We start from the raw sequence: 16,988 nt of genomic DNA, 5'->3' as shown, positions 1-16,988 counted from the left end.
GGAACTGTTAGACAAACCCTATTTGACCCCCGGAATGACCTTCGAGATGACCCCCGCCGGCCCCGTGGTCGACGGCGGCGTGCGCCACGTCCCCGAACCCCCCCGCGCCCCCAAGATGCTGATGGCGGCGCCNCCCCCCCACGCCCCCAAGATGCTGATGGCGGCGCCGGTGCCGGCGCCGGTGCCCCCGTCAGCCGTGGTCGCCTCCACCGCCGTCGCCAAAGCCCTCTACAAACAGATCCAGGTCGACCACGAGGTGTGCGACGCCGGCGACGAGGACTCGTTCTTTGTCTGCGACTTGGGCGAGATCCGGCGAGCGTTTGCCCAGTGGCAGCACCAGTTGCCGATGGTGAAACCCTACTATGCCGTCAAGTGCAACCCCCACTTCCAGGTGGTGAAACTTTTGGGCCAGCTCGGCGCCAACTTCGACTGCGCGCTGAAGGCGGAGATCGACGAGGTCTTAAGTCTCGGATTCTCCCCTGACCAGATCGTCTACGCCAACCCGTGCAAGACGAACTCGTTCATCCGCCACTCGCAGCAGGTAGGGGTGAAGTTGACCACCGTCGACAACACCACCGAGCTCCACAAGCTTGCGCGGTTCCACCCCAAATGTGGCGTGCTTGTCCGGTTAACTACCGACGACCTGGCCGCCCAGTGCCGCTTGCTGACCAAGTTTGGCTGCACTGTCGACGAAGCCATCGGCGACATCTTGCCTTTAGCTCGCCAGTTGGGGCTTAACGTGCGCGGGGTGGCGTTCCACGTGGGGCTGGGGGCGAAGGACTTCACCCTGATCAACACGGCGATGAAGGACCTGCGCCAGGTGATCGACGCCGCGGTGGCGATGGGGTTCCAGGTGGATACCCTCGACATCGGCGGCGGCTTTGAGAGAGCGACGTTTGCCGAGTCGCTGGCGATGGTGAGAGCCCTGCTTGACCAATACTTTGCTGGTAGTGATATCAACGTCATCGCCGAGCCTGGCCGGTTCATGGTGCTGGACGCGTTCACTTTAGCCGCCCACGTCATCGCCAAACGGCCCCACGAAGTGCCCATGGTGTACATCAACGACGGTGTATACGGGAACATGAACTGCATCCTCTTCGACCACCAGACCCCCGAGGCTCACGTGTTGGTGCACCGGTCGCAGTTTGTCTACGGCGACAGCGGCGTCGGCAGCTTCAAGTGTCTGATCTGGGGCCCCACCTGCGACGGGTTGGACTGTGTCAGCGGCGACGCCAGCCTCGGGTGGGACGTCGACGTCGGCGACTGGCTCTACTTCCCCCGGTTGGGCGCGTATACCTCGGCGGCGCTGACGGCGTTCAACGGGTTCTCTTCCACGACCAAAGTGGTGTTTGTCGACACCGCTTAAACCTATCAATTAGGCTACTTTAATATACTAATTTTTATAGAAAAGCTGTAGACACTGTGGTCGGTCTTACGATGACATCGGCAATGTAACGTTGCAATCGCGGCTCCCCTGTACGCATAATGAAGCTGCGAGCAGAGGAATCGATTTGAGCCTCGAGACTCTATAGATCTGAACAGGTGATACGATATCAATCATGATTAGTCATTGAATTTGCCTCAATCCATCAAACTGACTTCGTTCACATGCTGCTCTTCAATTGTAATCCGCTAGACGGGGCGTCATTCAATGGCCGCAAGGGCTGCAAACGAGCACCTGCGTCACTATTGTCTCCCGCCAACACCTGGAATATTTATCCAAATTGCACAACGAATCAGTATGATGTCGCCCATAAACAATATCTGTGATTGTATTGTGCTGCTGGTTTCAATTGGTCGACCAAGTGATAGAAATGATTAGTTCGATCTGATAGAGTCTATAATCGCATTACATGTGTTACGAAAGTCTTTATCTTTTTGATCTACATCATGTCGAACTCCGTCTCTTCTACCAGTTGAAACGAAATTTAGTAAACTCTTAACAAATATAAAAGCACTTCGCCATCAGTCATGGCTCAACCACGTGGTGGTGGAGCACTGCCTTCACCTGAATGCCAAGAGACGAACCAGTTCCCCTTATTGCACAGCCGACGTTCCATGAGGGGTTGACACCTTTTACGGTGATAATTTGCGGTACTCGCAAAAACCCTTTCTCGAGATCGGCTATATGTGCCCACTTACAACTGAAGATGGCGAGTATAAATATATGTAGAGTTCACTAAAGATTTATTCCATCATTACAATGGTTAACTTCAAAAACATCTTCCTTTTGGCGACTTCGTTCACTGGTATCGCCACCGCCGCTGCCACCGCTACTGCCTTGACTGAGTCGAAAGACACTGCCATTGTCGATAACGGGGTGCAATTCAACACTGGCATTTTCAACGTCAGCAGCTCCAGTTGGCAAGTGTACAGTGCCTTGCCTTTGAATGTGGACAAGAGTTTGTACACTGAATGGGCTAGAGATGACCCCAGAGGGTATGTGGGGATGCTTGATGACGGATTTAAATACAGACTCCCCGAGAACAGAAGCGTTGTTCTTGAAGCCGTCCGCCGGGAAGACAATAAGTACGATGTCTACGTCAATGGTCGCGAAGGCACCATCGTTGGCTATTGTGAACCGCAAGAGTACCAAACTTTTGACAGCTACTTCTATTACATTGCCTCGTGCTATGTGTCGGAGTACCAGTTGAAGCTCGCTGGGATCGCGCCGTGTGACCCTAAATGTTGGAGTTACTGGGATTACTCGTACGCCCAACAACACCAGATCTACTCAGCATTCACTTCTACAGCCACCGATGGATTTTAGATTTATGGTATAGGTTAAGATTGACTCTGAAATGTATGTTCGCAAGAGTGCTAACTTATGTAGATTGAAGCAACATATTACACAATTTGAAAAACCAATCGCTTATTAGCATAGACGAGGAACTAACTGTACAAAGCGAATATGTTGTAAATTACGAGGAGGTGGGGTAAGAGGTTCACGTGATCGAAATTAGCTACGGTTAACAGTATATTCGACGTTAGAAGCAATTGACTTCAATATACTCGATTTATTAAAGAACAGTGGCAAATGAATTGATCAATTCGATCGATCTCATGATGTTAACCCTAATTCTCATTATCACATCACGCACAGCCAATTCTGCCAACAGATTTGTGCTGCGATGAGGCTTGGTCTCTAGTTTCCTCAATTTCTTCTCCCTCAAGTTGTGTATGATAAGAACCAGATTAGCATGACCACTGTCTCCCCCGTCCACGATTCAAGCATCATTGTAAGCCTAAGTGATCTATAAATAACCGGGCTTGGCAACGCCGCTTCAATTTTTCCGATCTTTTGGCGATGGAGGCTTTGCGTGTGCATGGAGGTTGGGTCCCCATACTCCCCCCCGGGAATGAGGGATTAATGTCGCCACGCTAAAGGACAATTGCGATGCAAGGCTCATACAACTGAGCCATCGATGGTTAGTGCTGTCAATTGATCTTGTTTTGGGAGTAATTGAAGTCGTGGAGTCAATAAATAAATCTGTCTATAATGCTTACATACTACTCCCAAGAGTCTTATCGATGGGTCTAGACCCCCCGCGCGCGCTATGTCAACAGCAGGGCTCGCAGCGCGCCAAAAGATGATCCCAGTGGGGCGCACGCGGTCTACGCCACGAACTGCCATTGACACCTAAGGCCCCCAGTCTAAGCCACGTAACTCACTTCCAATCATCGTGATTAATCATCTTTTGGGACTAGTCTCACCCACAAGGTAAATGAAGCATTGTTCTGTTTAGTATTTATCGATTACTGGTGCTTTGTCTCCCCTTTTTCCATTCTCCTTCTGCCTTACTCCCCGCTCTAGCTTCCTCCGGTCGCACGAGCCGCAGGCCTATCATTGGCACTGCGCGCGCGCTGGCGATAGCTATACCAGGCGCTCACCACTTTCTTCCTTCTCTCCCCACAACGCCATGACCTCGCGATCGGCGACGAGAAACACCGCCCAGATCAACGCCGCCCTCCTGGCGTTGCGGCTGAAGCAGCCCACGGGGAAGCTGTCTGAAAAAGACTTCTCCGTCTACGTCACCGACGACGGCTCCACCTTGAACACCACCGAGCGTGCGGTGACGCTGGTGCCGGCGCCGGCGGCGCGGATCCCCGAGGACCACGAGGTGTTTGACGAGGAAGGCCTCCCCCGCCACGCCTTCTTAAAGGACCATTTTTTCAATGAAGGCCGCCTCTCTCCCCAGCAGGTGCTTAAGATCCTCGCCATGGCCACCAAGTGCTTGCTGAAGGAGCCGACGCTTTTGGAGGTGCCGGCTCCCGTGACCATCTGTGGCGACATCCACGGCCAGTACTACGACTTAATGCGGCTATTTGACGTTGGCGGGTCGCCAGAACTGACCCCCTATCTCTTCTTGGGGGATTACGTCGACCGGGGGCTGTTTTCCATCGAGTGCTTATTGTACTTGTACTCCCTCAAATTGAACTTCCCCACGACGTTATGGATGCTTAGAGGTAACCACGAGTGCCGCCACTTGACGGAATACTTTACGTTTAAGTCGGAGTGCTTACACAAGTACTCAGAAGAGGTCTACGAGGCGGCGCTTAAATCGTTCAACGCGTTGCCGTTGACTGCAATCGTCCTCAATCTGAACAGAGAACGCCAATTCTTCTGTGTCCACGGGGGGTTGCTGCCTGACTTGAAGCTGTTGGACGATTTGATGAAGCTTGACCGGTTCCGGGAACCCCCCACCAGAGGGCTCATGTGCGACTTGTTATGGGCTGACCCTTGCGAGGATTACGATGAGGACGAAGGACTGCTGCTTTTCAGCCGTAATACTGTCAGAGGGTGTTCCTACGCGTTCACTTATAAGGCTCTGTGCCAGTTCTTAGAGCGTACGGGTCTCTTACTGATCATCAGAGCCCACGAAGCTCAGGACGCCGGCTACCGCATGTACAAACCGACGAAGACGATGCTGTTCCCGTCGTTGCTCACGATGTTCTCCGCTCCTAATTACTTGGACACTTATAACAATAAGGCCGCCGTGCTTAAATACGAGAACAACGTGATGAATATCCGCCAGTTTAACGCCCTGCCCCACCCGTACTGGTTGCCCAACTTCATGGACGTGTTCACGTGGTCGTTACCGTTTGTGGGTGAGAAGATTACCGATATGATGGTGCTGATTTTGAACATTTGCACCGAGGAAGAACTCGACGAAGATACGCCATTACACGAAGACCGCATCACTACCGATACTCCCGCGGCTACCGAAGCAGCGTCAGCAGGCTTGGCTTCGACTACGGCGTCGTCCGCCGCCGAGCTGGAGGCAGAAATGGAACACAAGCGCACCGTGTTGCGCAACAAGGTGTTGGCGATTGGCCGCATGCTGAGAATGTACAAGATCTTGCGGGAAGAACTGGAACAGGTGGCCCACCTCAAGGAGTTGAACCGGGGCCAGTTGCCCAAGGGGTCGTTGATAAACGGGCTGGAAGGGTTGCGCCACCAGATCTCGCTGTTTGCCGACGCCCGCCAGGCCGACTTGCGCAACGAGGCGTTGCCGCCGCTGGTCGAGGAACAGCGACGGCGCGAGGAGGCCCGGCTGGTCCAGATGCAAGAGCAGTTGGAAAACGACGAGCACGACTCGAAGGAGTTGCGCCTGTTGGTGAGACGGTTGTCGCAAAAGTAGTCCCACGGAACCATTGCATTTTTGTCATTTTGGGGTTACTTTTTTCTATGTTTATGAATCACAGGTCATTTAGCTCGTGTAGGCAATTTTTACGTTTACTTTCATCAGTTGGCACTGCTTAGCTTTTGATCATATTGAAGTCTTGTTCTTGCAACTCTATTAAAAGTAAACTCGCTTTAGTTTTATATTCTTTTGCAAATGCTTCACCGATGTAAGCAAATTAGAACAGAGTTCTATTCAAGAGTCATTTTCAGACTCAGTTTGACCTTTCAATCACCTTCGCAGTTAGAAATCCATGTTTCCAAGCTATGTAAATTGTTCGCCAAGATATGTATTTGAAACAATGAAAATTACTGAATTGCTAGAATATTCGTAATAAACTACGTTGTCAGTAAATTGTCATGAACTCATTGTTTTAGTGTCGTGGGTGCCCCCGTGGGTCTCGGCGGGGTCCGGTGTCAACAGGCAATTCCGCGTGCGATGACACACCCTCCCCATATTTTGGCGTGCCCCGCCCCCATAGTTTGACCGCGGCGCTCGAGTAAGTGTATGTCTCGGGTGGTCCACGAGTTCCCCGACCCCGACCTGAGGGTGCTGTTTGACGATTACCAGCGTCAGGCCCCCGCCCATTTCTATCGTCCTGATGACGACGCCATTCTTTTTGACCACTTTCCCGATGTAACGGTGGCGCTTTCACCTACCTTAAACAGTCAAAGTGAAGCTAACCGATCACTACAGAGTGCCATGAAGTCGAATCCTCGTTCCGCCGACGTATTTGTGCTTAATCACGGTATTACCATCTGGTTTGGAGACATGGGGGTAGAAATCAACTATACCGCCATGGGATTCAGTGGATTGACTGAACTGGGAGTTTTGGTGATACAGGCAGAGCTGGTATCATCACCAAACGGGGCTCTGGAGCCCGTAATGTGGAACTTAAGTGGTAATGACGTTGAGAGGTTATACCACGCTATCGTTCGCTGCTGCCAGCTAGTGGCTACGGAAACCACCGACGACGACCAAGAACTGCTGGGCAGTGGTCCCGGGTGGGCAGTCGAAGGCGACTGGCTGTTTTCCAGTGGCGTGGCCGACGATTTGGACGCTACCACTACAATGAACGATGGCGACGATGCCGCCATGAGTGTCGATGTTGGCTACGCTCTGACTGTTGGGACGAAGCGTCTGATGCGGGAGGAGTTGTCTACTAAGCGATCCAAGACCCAGTGATTCTGTTATAGAGTGATCGTAGATGATATATAGAGTATAGAAATTGATCGCGCTAATTTGATAATAGAACCAGTTCTAGAATCATAGATCAATGAAATAGGCATCTTTAACCTCCGACATCTTATGCTTCTTATAGCAATAGTGGCACTTGAACATATCGACACCCTTCTTCAGTAATTGCCACACTGAATCCTTTAACGCCACGTGCTGGCAGTGATCCAAAACCACCACGGGGTTATCGTGAGGTTGACCATTACCTCCTGCAGCAGCGCTTTCCCCAGTGATCGGTATGAGCTGCTCCTTGGAGATGGGACAGATGAATATGGGGTGGTATCGCCAGAGGAAGCGGGGAGCATCGGAAAGCTGGAACGGAAGGTCGTAAGTATAGGCAGCCACCGTCTCTCCCTTCAGGTTAGTGACAAACTGCGATGAGTCCGGTTCCAGCGGCGTCTTGCCAAGCTTAGTCTGGATCTGGTTATATTTGTAAAACAGCGGCATGTAGACAAACCCAGCAAGCACTGCTTGGAAAAGCAGCGAGTCATCCGAGAGACCAAGCTGTTCACAAAACTCCAGCATAAACTCGTGGGCTAGATTAACAAACACTTCTTCGTAGTCGTGAACTTGTTGAAACCGGTCAAGCAAATCGACGACAAACGTCAGTTCTGGCGACAGATTCAGCAGAAGCCGCACCAAGTGAGATTTGTGGAGATAGGCAAAGAAGTTGGTGGCGTGTTCCCGTTGGTATACGAGTAAAGGCGCCAACATTGCGATCTCATGGAAATACCGCTTAGAGTAGTGAGGGAAATGTCGTTGAGCGTAGGCAGACGCCTCGGCAGCGTTGGCCATCGCCAGTTTGTCTGGTTGGTTGAGTAAAAGCACGTATTGAAGTACGTGGAACTTGAATCCGATACACCACGAGCGATCAGAATTCAGAGAGTATTGAGCGAACCAATCAAGCGCCAGCGCAAGATTGTGATGCTTAGTAATGCTGTCAAGGATATGCTTCAAATCACGGAAACGGGCGAGGGCTTCGTCGTTCACAGGGCCACCACCACCGTCAACTACTTCATCCAATAAATCCTGAACCACTTCACAGTGGCCGTTTTTAAGCAAGTGAAGCACGATTGCTTTGGTCAATTCAAGCTTATTTTCATAGTGGAGTTTCTCTGGAGCCAGCGGTACGAGCAGCAGTTTTGGTGGCGGCTGCGGGTGGTTCGCCATGGGCAATTTGTAGATATAAGCGTCATCAACGTCAGCTTTGAACTTGGGATTGCTCACCACATTCTTATTAAACCGGTTAATTGCTGGATTGTATCGTTTAAGTCCCTGGATACTCAGCTTGTACCATTTGGAGGTGGCGGGGGTAAGATCAGGGGTCGCGGTGGCGTCGGCCTCGAGGACGCTTTCCCAGTGGCGGAGCTCGGCCAAAAGGTCTTCCAGCTCCTGGTAGAGTGATTCGAGGGAGTGCAGTGCCTTGTCGTAGGCATTGATCTCCAGGGTGAGCGTTTCAAGGTGGCTCATGGTGGCGTCCCCGTGACCAGTGTGGGGCTAAGTGCGATAAGCTTGAGGTCGATTAGAGTGACGCCTATACAATGAGGGGAACAATACACGACTTGGGAGATAATAGAGGATTAATGATAGAGTAGATGACCAAAATCAGATGTGTTGGGATCGATTTGAGAGAGGATTGTTTCGGAGGATTTTCTCCCACAACTTGTTAGAGTCGAAGTAACTGCTCCAGTGCGTAGGGGGCGCTTATCAGTAGTGATCTAATGAATGCTAATGCCACACAAATTGATATGTATCAGCTATGACTTTGAAGGCTACATTTTGAAAATCAATCTTTTAGGGCTCCTAAAATATGGTTTTAAATTGAGCTATAAGTCAGAGGTAATGAAGTGGTGATCATCAACGTCTCATTATTATAAACAGAAGTGCATGACTCAACTAGTCTTTGTTGAGAAGGCAACACTCGACTGGTTTGTCCATTTAGTAACTGATATTTCTCTTTCACTTTTGAATTATTCACTTCAAGGTATAGCTGGAAGAGTTAAGCTAGTGAGGATGCAATTGTGCTGGTCTTTATGACCATCCCTAGACCAAATATTGCCTTGTCAGCAAAGTAAGATTACCCAGCATCAAGATAACCATCAGGTATGACAAGAACAAGTACCCCATCGCACACCCATTACGGAGCAATCAAAGCTTAACCACTGCTGAAACGCGTCCGTCGCCAAAGAGTATGAAGATTACAACGTCACCAATGTCATCTGAGCATCACTGTTTGCTTAGACACGTCTTTTTTATCTTAATTCGTCCCGTTTTTCGTTTGTATCGTTAGACTCATCACAACTCCAAGTAGTCGGCTTCAACCAACAAATCAAGCGTCAAATGGGTTGGGATATGAAACTCGGGAACGTCACCGGCATCGACATCCTTATACTTATAGTGGTAGTACATGTAGTTGACGATACACTCCAACACGTCCCACTCCATGTCCAACTCCACTCTCCCCGTGTGCCCTTCTTCAAACCCTTGAGCCAGTCTAATCACGGGCGAGATCTGTGCCACCTCCTTAAGCACCACGTACTTGTTCCCATTCAGCGCCACAAGACTGATATACTCCAGCATGTTTGATATCAGGTTGCTTTGTAGTGTTGAGGCTTCACCAATAGTGGTATCAGTGCGACTACACTATGACGGTGGCCGGGCTGTGGCAGCGGTTGCTGGACGTGTACTACACGTTGGAGCAGTGTTACGACACCATGGCGTGGCTGGTGGAGCTGGATTTGCCTGGTTGTTACAGGATGGCGCTGCTGCCGGAGGCGGTGGCGGTGGCGCTGAAGTACGGCACCTACGTGTCGGTGATCGACGTCTACGGCCACCTGGGCGTCAAATTGACCCTGGTGGTGTATAACCTGACTCCCCTGAGCCATGTGGTGGCGTTTCTGTTGCACCACGACCACTTGGTGGTGGTTTTAAGCTCGGGGAGGTGGCGCTACTATACCGACTTCCACGGCCATTTCAACGAGTACGACTTAGTCAATTCTCGAACCACGCTTACCAGTGACTATATCATTTCAGAAACTAATGAATCAGAGGCGTATATTACCAATTTGGAGAACGGAAGCCACGAACCCGTGGTGGGTGTGTCTAACGCCGCCGTATGGCACGATTGGCTCGTGGTGACGATGGCAGCGGGGATCACGGTGGTACCGCTCCCCACTACTCCGACAAATATGGGAGACCTTCGTCTGTACTGGCTTCGTTTCCCTACTCGCAACCTTGTCCTGTTTACTGGACACGAACACTCAATCTACGCTGCCGTGGGGAAACTGGTAGCTCGAATTGACGTTAATATTGCTGATAACAGCTACGATGTGGTTGATTTTGGCGTTACTGAAGGTCCCTATACGGAAATTGCCGTGAGTCCTAATGGCAATTTGGTGGCGTTATACAGTCGCCAACAGGCGACAGTGCTGGTGGTCAATCACCTGTTTTCTCAAGTACTTCTACAGTATACAGTGGCGGGCGATCATGCGCTGGTATCGCAGATGGCGTGGGTGGGTAATGATGCTCTTGCTTTAGCAATGCGTGATGAAGTGAGAGTGGTGGGACCGCTGCAGCTGCACTTGTCGTTCTTTTACGATACTGTTGACGATGACTTTGACCTTACCAATCTTTTAAATGATCCTACGCTGGCGGATGTCGCGCCCGTGGCCCCCATCGTCCCCCGTTTAGCCACTACTGGTGATGGCGCTTACGTGTACACCTCAGCACAGCTCCAATTCCTTTCTCGTGTAGGTCAACCGATGCTTGACTTATTTGAAGTGGGGCTGTCTCACCCGGGAGCCATTCTACTTGATGGTTTAGAGAAACGTGCCGTTCACCCACTGAAAGCGGATATCAACATTCAGCTTCTTAAACTGGACCCAGGAGCTTTGGTCAAAGCGATTAGAGTGTGTCTTGAAGCAGCTCTAGCTCTGTTTAACGTTGGTCTACAAAAGAAACTTCTCCGAGCCGCTACTTTTGGCAAAATGTATCTCGATCTCGACGACAAGTTTGACTCTGATGAGTACTGCGACGTGGTCAATACTCTTAAGGTTCTCAACCAACTTCGTGCCTCTGACGTTGGCGTGTTCGTCACCTACCTTCAAGCCCAGCAGGACTGGCTCCAGGTGGTGAAGTCGTTGTTATTGCGTGATAAGTATGGAGTGGCACTTCGTGCTTCCGAGCTTATCCCTCACCTCAAATCTTACCGACTGATGATTTACGTTTACTGGTGCTGTGCTAAGATTATGGGATCACCGACTAAATCAGATGATGAGCTTTACCAAGCAATCAAACTGAGACTCGCCGAAGTGTCAACCAATGTCGATGTGGCGGCGATCATCGATACCGCGCATAATGAAGGCCGGCCGCAATTGTGCAAGCAGGTGATTGCGCTTGAACCGCTTATGTCTCGCCGGATCTCGGCCTACCTTCGTTACGATGAAACTGAACACGCGCTTGTAGTGGCGTTGGCCAGTGGTCAAGTGGATATGGCTCAGCTTGTGCTTGTCCATTTGCAGGAAACCTTAGCACCTCTGCGATTTTACAAAGTGCTTGGCCAAACGGAATCATCGCAAACGGTGGAACCGCCGAAAATTTTGGCCAAAGTGCTGGGTGAATTGATTGGTAACTTTTGGGTCAACACCGTGGCAAAAGATAACTCAGGCGATCTTGAGCAATACTACCAGCAACACGATGACTTTAAACAACTAGCCAAACTTCGGTACCAGGCTCGTACCAAAGACTATGATGGCACCAAGTCTGCTTTACGCCAACTCCAGCAAACGCTGCGCCACCTGAAGGCAGTGTTCCAAAGACAAATTGATTTGCTCGATTGCAAACTGCACTTGTGCTCGGTATTCAACACCAACGAGTTTTTGGACAATCCTGACGAGACGCTCGTTGACGTGTTAGTTCGTCTTATCAAAATGAACCAACTCAAACAGGCGCAAAAGGTGGTGAAGCAGTTCAAAATGGCTACCGAGAAGTTCCACCACTTGGTACTCCGCACTTACACCGACACCAAGCAATGGGACCATCTCTACCAGTTTGCCCAAGGGGATAAGCTGCCGATAGGATGGAAGCCGTACATCGATGCTGGTTTAGCAAACCAGGCTCCTTCCAGCCACATCTCCGAGTACATTCGACGGTGGCAGGGCCGGCCCGAGGAAAAGATCGAGATGTATTTACGCAACCGCGACGTATCGGGAGCTGCGGATACTGCGTTTAGGGCCAAGGACGTGGCTAAACTCCGGGAGATGCTCCTGGAGTATCAATTGGACGAGCACCAACAACTCATCCAAGTGTACTTGCAAAAATTGAATGCCTAATAGACTAATATACATCAATCTCGATAACAGTTCGAACTTGGTGCACTTCCCCGTCTGTTTTGATTGTCTGAATGGTTACAGAGCAGTACCCAACCCTTCCCTTCGATCTGCTTCTCCATTTGTTAGGCCCATTACCTCGATTATCATGATATAGATTTCGAGAGAAGATGATCCGTACCATAAATCAGTTTCTTTGTCTGTGATTTAGAAGCAGGTGATGGAGTGGCGGTGGAGACGGTGGAGGTCTTGCGGCTTCGAAACCAGTATGTAGTGAGCACCATCACTAAATCAACGAACAAGCTAACCACGATATACAAACCTCTCAAGTTGACTTCTCAGTTGTACCCCTAATACAAGTCTAACATGCAACAGGTCCAATATCAACAGCTGGTCCGCAGTCACGATTGTATACGTGAGTACAGATTAACATACCCCAGATGACACATGCGATACTCTGCAAGTAAAGAAAGTTTAGTTTTTGAGGGCAACTGCTGGACTTATCGCATAGACTATAAGTTGGTCACTTGCTCCAATGATAACCAGCATTCCATCATGAGCATTTCACCTAGATCCTCCAGCGTCACTGTGGTTGATGATGATGACCTTCCTTCTTCTCCCAAGTATGAGGCACAAATCTTTATGCTTGGCCAGTACTTCCAGCACGGAAATTTGGCTGAAGCCGCTGAAATTGCTGGAGTTCCTGAAGTTATTGCCAAAATAGCTGCTCAAAGAGAAAAATCCCAAACTGATAAAATTCCCATGGAACACGCCGATAGAGAGGCGCTTAAGCGGATCCTTGCGTCGCTCGACGAAGATTCTGTCGACCCTATAGTCGTGGACTTCTTGAGGGCTAACTGTGAGCCTTGGACCCCTGCAAACATCTTTGAGTCTAGCTAGTTCATTTGACTATGTATCTATGAATAAATGAAAAATCCCAAAACCTATGACTATCATGTCCCATTTTTGTCGTTTGTAACACTCTACCTAAAAACCGCCAGCGGCTTTAGTCAAGTTTTATTTTTGCAATTTCAATCGGCCATTTTTAATGTGTCCACCATGATCGCCTTCAACCCCAGTAAGGAAGTCGGGCACATGTTTCGAGTCAAACACGCCAAGATCCGGATCATCAGCAAGCTCATGAAGGCCACCAAACACGTCGGATCCTGTGAACGTCATAACGATACCCAGAGGCTTCAGATTAATAGCATCGTCCATGACAAATTGCACTCTCTGTACCGGCGCTAAGCTATCGTAACGCTCACGTTTGGTGTCGAGGTTAAGGAGACGACGTTTTTGGAGCTGATCACCCGTCATCTCAAACGGGATTTCTGAATTGATAACCCCATCAGCGGTACCGGTATACCGGAGATTATTGGCTCTTTCAAGAGCACTAAGCTGTTTCAATTGAGCATTCGCTTCTCCCAAGTCAAGGCGGTTCAGCTCATGGTCTGGTCGAGTAGCTAACGGGACGGGGTCAACTTTACCATCAGCGTACGCAGTATATGCTCCCATAGCCTGAGCAAACCGCGAGTTGGCGAAATGCACCGTCATCGACTCTAATGAGTCCATTTCCGATACTTGTTCTTCGGGTACGACATTAATGACATCAGCGGAATTTTGAGGAAGACACCGCAGTATCAGCTGGATCACGGTCTTGGTAAGTCCCAGCGGTACTTGTTTGGCGCTGGTGACAAAAATATGGGCAGAATTGGTGGGGATGGCCAAGATGATGCCTCGAGCTCGAGACCGTACTCTCGTAGTGATAAACAACATAATTCTCACTAATGAAAGCGGTAATGCTGGGTGGCGACACAGATAGACGTGGACATCTTGATAGGGAGCAAGATCAATCGCTAATCGCTCGCAAAAGCTTGCCATATGAAGAGGCGCAACATGGGGCTTCCCCTCTCGATTGCGGACAGTATAGCACCTCCACCATAACTGGGTCTCGGCATCGACCACCATTTGACACTCTGCTTGCGCCATTTGTTTCATTGTGAGCCCCTCGGGGAATAGTGTTTTCTCGTGTCCTGAGTACCCCTTGAACTTTTCTGGTAGGCTAAGCCGCCATTTGTTGGCTATAAGCTCACGAGCCAGACCGTAATTAAGCTTGTCGAGGATGGCATCAGCATGGCGGCGATCGGGTAAGCGGTAGTCGTCAGCAAGCCTCATTTGTTGTCAAGATAGAGACGCGGTCGCGTCGATAGTATGGAGTAGGGTTTCTGGGTATGAGCCCGGGGACAACATCACTAGGTTTGTACCTTCTTTAAGTGAGATCAAGCTACTCCATGAAACCAGCATACAATCGATAATTCAGAAAATCCGAATATCACTTTTGATAGCTAATGATGGCATCAACCGGAATAGATCTCCAAAACCTTATAATTCATATTATATGGCCTAGCTCATCGCGGATGGTAGCGCGGGGGCATCGCGCACCATAACCTAGAGAGGCCTCCCCCAGTCGCATAGAAACCTCAGCCATGGCCGAATCATCCACGAACAAGGACGATGGCCTCGATCGCAAGACTCTCTTTGTGCGGCTGATCCCGTTTGAAGCTACTTCTGATGATTTGCAGGAGTACTTCTCCCAATTCTGTCCCGTGAAGCACGCAGTGGTCGTCAATGACGAGAACAAGAAACTGAGAGGTTTCGGGTTTGTGTCGTTCGTTGCTGAAGACGATACGTTGACGGCGCTTGTGGAAGCCAAGAAGACCAAGTTCCAGGACCGGTTCTTGCGGGTGGACATCGCTAAGCGTCGTGATCGTAAACGGGGAGAAGGCGAAGAACCTAAGCCTAAGGCGGCTCCGGTGGAAAAGAGAAAGGCGAGACTCATTGTGAGAAACTTACCGTGGTCGTGTAAGGACGGCTCTATTTTGAAGAAGATATTCTCCAAGTATGGGGCGGTGGCCGATGCCTATATCCCGAGAAAGAGTGGTGGTCAAATGTGTGGTTTCGGGTTTGTGGTGATGAAGAAACAGGCCGCGGCTAACAAGGCAGTCAAGGAAAGCAAGGGGCTTAAAATTGACGGTCGTGAAGTCGCCGTTGACATCGCCTTGGAGAAGTCTAAATGGGAATCTCGTACCGAAGAAGAAATCGCCGCTGATGAAGCTGAAGTCAATGAAGACGATGAGGACGATGAGGACAAGGATGATGAAGATGAAGACATGGAAGATGCTGAAGATAAAGCCAACTCTGATGATGACGATGACGATGAAGACGATGATGATGCATCTGACTCGGAATTCGATGACCTTAACAAAGTCGACCCCAACGCCGAAGAAGAAGAACTTAAACTTGATGATGATGATGACGAAGAAGAGGAAGAACCTGCTCCTCGTAAAAAGGCTAACCGTCAAGAACCGTTCACTATTTTCGTGCGGAATATCCCTTATGATGCTGATGAAGACACACTTAAAGAGCACTTTGAACGGTTCGGTGCCGTCAAATACGCTTTACCTGTAAGAGACCGAGTTACTGGTTTCGCTAAGGGGCTGGCGTTCGTGGCGTTTGTCCATAAGAACGCCTACGAGAAGTGTCTTGACGATGCCCCCTCGCAAGCGCTGACCTCTGTCTTAATCCCCGACGACGTGCTGAGCGACTACGTGTACCAGGGCCGCATTCTTCTGATCACGCTGGCAGTGGACCGCAGTCTGGCTCTGAGGCTTGAAGAACGTAATAGTCAGCGTCGACAAATGGAGATGGGCAAGGCGCCCAAGGAGAAGGATAAGCGGAACTTGTTTTTGCTTAACGAAGGGCGGATCACAGCCAACTCGGCGCTTGCCAAAGTGATCACTGCCGGTGACTTGGCGATCAGAGAACAGCTGTATAAGCTGAGAGTGCAACAACTCAATAAGAACCCGTCGCTCCACATGTCGTTGACTCGTCTTGCCATCCGTAACTTACCGCGACAGATGAACCTGAAGGGGCTTAAGGCGTTAGGGAGAAAAGCCGTGGTGCAGTTTGCCACTGAAGTTAAACAAGAGCTTAGACAGCCGCTTAATAAGGAAGAAGTCAACCGGTCAGTTAAACACAGATACGGTGAGAACGGTGATAAAGAGAAGGAAAAGGAAGCGGCTGAAGCTGAAGAAAAGGATAAGAAGCGTAAGACTAAGAATACCGGGGTGGTGAAGCAAGCCAAGGTGATTATGGAAGTTAAGGGCACCGGTGAACACGGTAGACTGAGAGGGTACGGTTTCGTTGAATTCAGAGACCACAAAGCAGCGCTTATGGGGCTCAGATGGCTCAATGCACATGAAGTCACCAAAGACGAAATCTTAGCTGGTTACGATGAAGAAGAACGTAAAGACATCCAAATCGACGGCAAGTCGCGTCGCTTGATTGTTGAGTTTGCCATTGAAAACTCGCAAGTGATCAAAAAGCGTCACGAGCGGTACCAGGCTCTGAGAGACCCTGAACGTAAACGTCGCCGTGAGGAGAAGCAGGAGGAAGAACAACTGCGGAAGAGACTGAAGCAGGATAAGCGTAAAGGCGGTAAGAAGGGTAACATGAACAAGGGGCCCAAACCGGCTAAAACCACTGAAAAGCCGGAGAAGGACCAGGCGCCCGACCACGTGAAGCGGATCATCGCTCAAAAGCGTCGCCAACGCAAGAATAAGTAGACACTAATTACAGGTTTGAGATATAGGGGGCTTTCAGAAGCTAGTCGTCACACATTAGGAATAGATACATATCCGGGAGTTTAAGTGTACAAAATGCGGTAGATCCAGATCGTTAC

The 16,988-nt window shown here is 50.0% G+C and overlaps 10 protein-coding genes across 10 annotated transcripts; 7 read left to right on the top strand and 3 right to left on the bottom strand. All coding sequences in view use genetic code 12, as the record gives it.

The window, feature by feature from the left end:
* Positions 1 to 151: 151 nt before the first annotated feature.
* Positions 152 to 1,366, top strand: SPE1 (ornithine decarboxylase; the record flags this gene model as incomplete). Its single annotated transcript, XM_034156008.1, has 1 exon — positions 152 to 1,366. One exon carries the CDS (start codon positions 152 to 154, stop codon positions 1,364 to 1,366), a length of 1,215 nt encoding a protein of 404 aa, XP_034011938.1.
* Positions 1,367 to 2,203: 837 nt separating this feature from the next.
* On the top strand, positions 2,204 to 2,770 carry DIURU_003264 (uncharacterized protein; the record flags this gene model as incomplete). Its single annotated transcript, XM_034156007.1, has 1 exon — positions 2,204 to 2,770. The coding sequence occupies one exon, from the start codon at positions 2,204 to 2,206 to the stop codon at positions 2,768 to 2,770; it is 567 nt and encodes a 188-aa protein (XP_034011937.1).
* Positions 2,771 to 3,920: 1,150 nt separating this feature from the next.
* Positions 3,921 to 5,642, top strand: CMP1 (calcineurin catalytic subunit A; the record flags this gene model as incomplete). The annotated part of the gene is made up of 1 exon (XM_034156006.1): positions 3,921 to 5,642. One exon carries the CDS (start codon positions 3,921 to 3,923, stop codon positions 5,640 to 5,642), a length of 1,722 nt encoding a protein of 573 aa, XP_034011936.1.
* Positions 5,643 to 6,191: 549 nt separating this feature from the next.
* DIURU_003262 (uncharacterized protein) lies at positions 6,192 to 6,869 on the top strand (the record flags this gene model as incomplete). The annotated part of the gene is made up of 1 exon (XM_034156005.1): positions 6,192 to 6,869. The coding sequence occupies one exon, from the start codon at positions 6,192 to 6,194 to the stop codon at positions 6,867 to 6,869; it is 678 nt and encodes a 225-aa protein (XP_034011935.1).
* Positions 6,870 to 6,950: 81 nt separating this feature from the next.
* On the bottom strand, positions 6,951 to 8,390 carry DIURU_003261 (ubiquitin-protein ligase; the record flags this gene model as incomplete). Its single annotated transcript, XM_034156004.1, has 1 exon — positions 6,951 to 8,390. The coding sequence occupies one exon, from the start codon at positions 8,388 to 8,390 to the stop codon at positions 6,951 to 6,953; it is 1,440 nt and encodes a 479-aa protein (XP_034011934.1).
* Positions 8,391 to 9,215: 825 nt separating this feature from the next.
* ELC1 (elongin C) lies at positions 9,216 to 9,500 on the bottom strand (the record flags this gene model as incomplete). Its single annotated transcript, XM_034156003.1, has 1 exon — positions 9,216 to 9,500. One exon carries the CDS (start codon positions 9,498 to 9,500, stop codon positions 9,216 to 9,218), a length of 285 nt encoding a protein of 94 aa, XP_034011933.1.
* A 65-nt stretch (positions 9,501 to 9,565) lies between these two features.
* VPS16 (tethering complex subunit) lies at positions 9,566 to 12,250 on the top strand (the record flags this gene model as incomplete). Its single annotated transcript, XM_034156001.1, has 1 exon — positions 9,566 to 12,250. One exon carries the CDS (start codon positions 9,566 to 9,568, stop codon positions 12,248 to 12,250), a length of 2,685 nt encoding a protein of 894 aa, XP_034011932.1.
* Positions 12,251 to 12,802: 552 nt separating this feature from the next.
* DIURU_003258 (uncharacterized protein) lies at positions 12,803 to 13,147 on the top strand (the record flags this gene model as incomplete). The annotated part of the gene is made up of 1 exon (XM_034156000.1): positions 12,803 to 13,147. One exon carries the CDS (start codon positions 12,803 to 12,805, stop codon positions 13,145 to 13,147), a length of 345 nt encoding a protein of 114 aa, XP_034011931.1.
* A 117-nt stretch (positions 13,148 to 13,264) lies between these two features.
* Positions 13,265 to 14,422, bottom strand: CHL4 (Chl4p; the record flags this gene model as incomplete). The annotated part of the gene is made up of 1 exon (XM_034155999.1): positions 13,265 to 14,422. One exon carries the CDS (start codon positions 14,420 to 14,422, stop codon positions 13,265 to 13,267), a length of 1,158 nt encoding a protein of 385 aa, XP_034011930.1.
* A 311-nt stretch (positions 14,423 to 14,733) lies between these two features.
* On the top strand, positions 14,734 to 16,872 carry NOP4 (mRNA-binding ribosome biosynthesis protein; the record flags this gene model as incomplete). The annotated part of the gene is made up of 1 exon (XM_034155998.1): positions 14,734 to 16,872. One exon carries the CDS (start codon positions 14,734 to 14,736, stop codon positions 16,870 to 16,872), a length of 2,139 nt encoding a protein of 712 aa, XP_034011929.1.
* Between the last annotated feature and the right edge of the window lie 116 nt (positions 16,873 to 16,988).

This window comes from Diutina rugosa (genome assembly GCF_008704595.1).
Source record: "Diutina rugosa strain CBS 613 chromosome Unknown scaffold69_size47630, whole genome shotgun sequence".
Taxonomy (NCBI): domain Eukaryota; kingdom Fungi; phylum Ascomycota; class Pichiomycetes; order Serinales; family Debaryomycetaceae; genus Diutina; species Diutina rugosa.
Note: the sequence above shows the minus strand (reverse complement) of the source record. Positions and strands in the feature narration are given on the sequence as shown.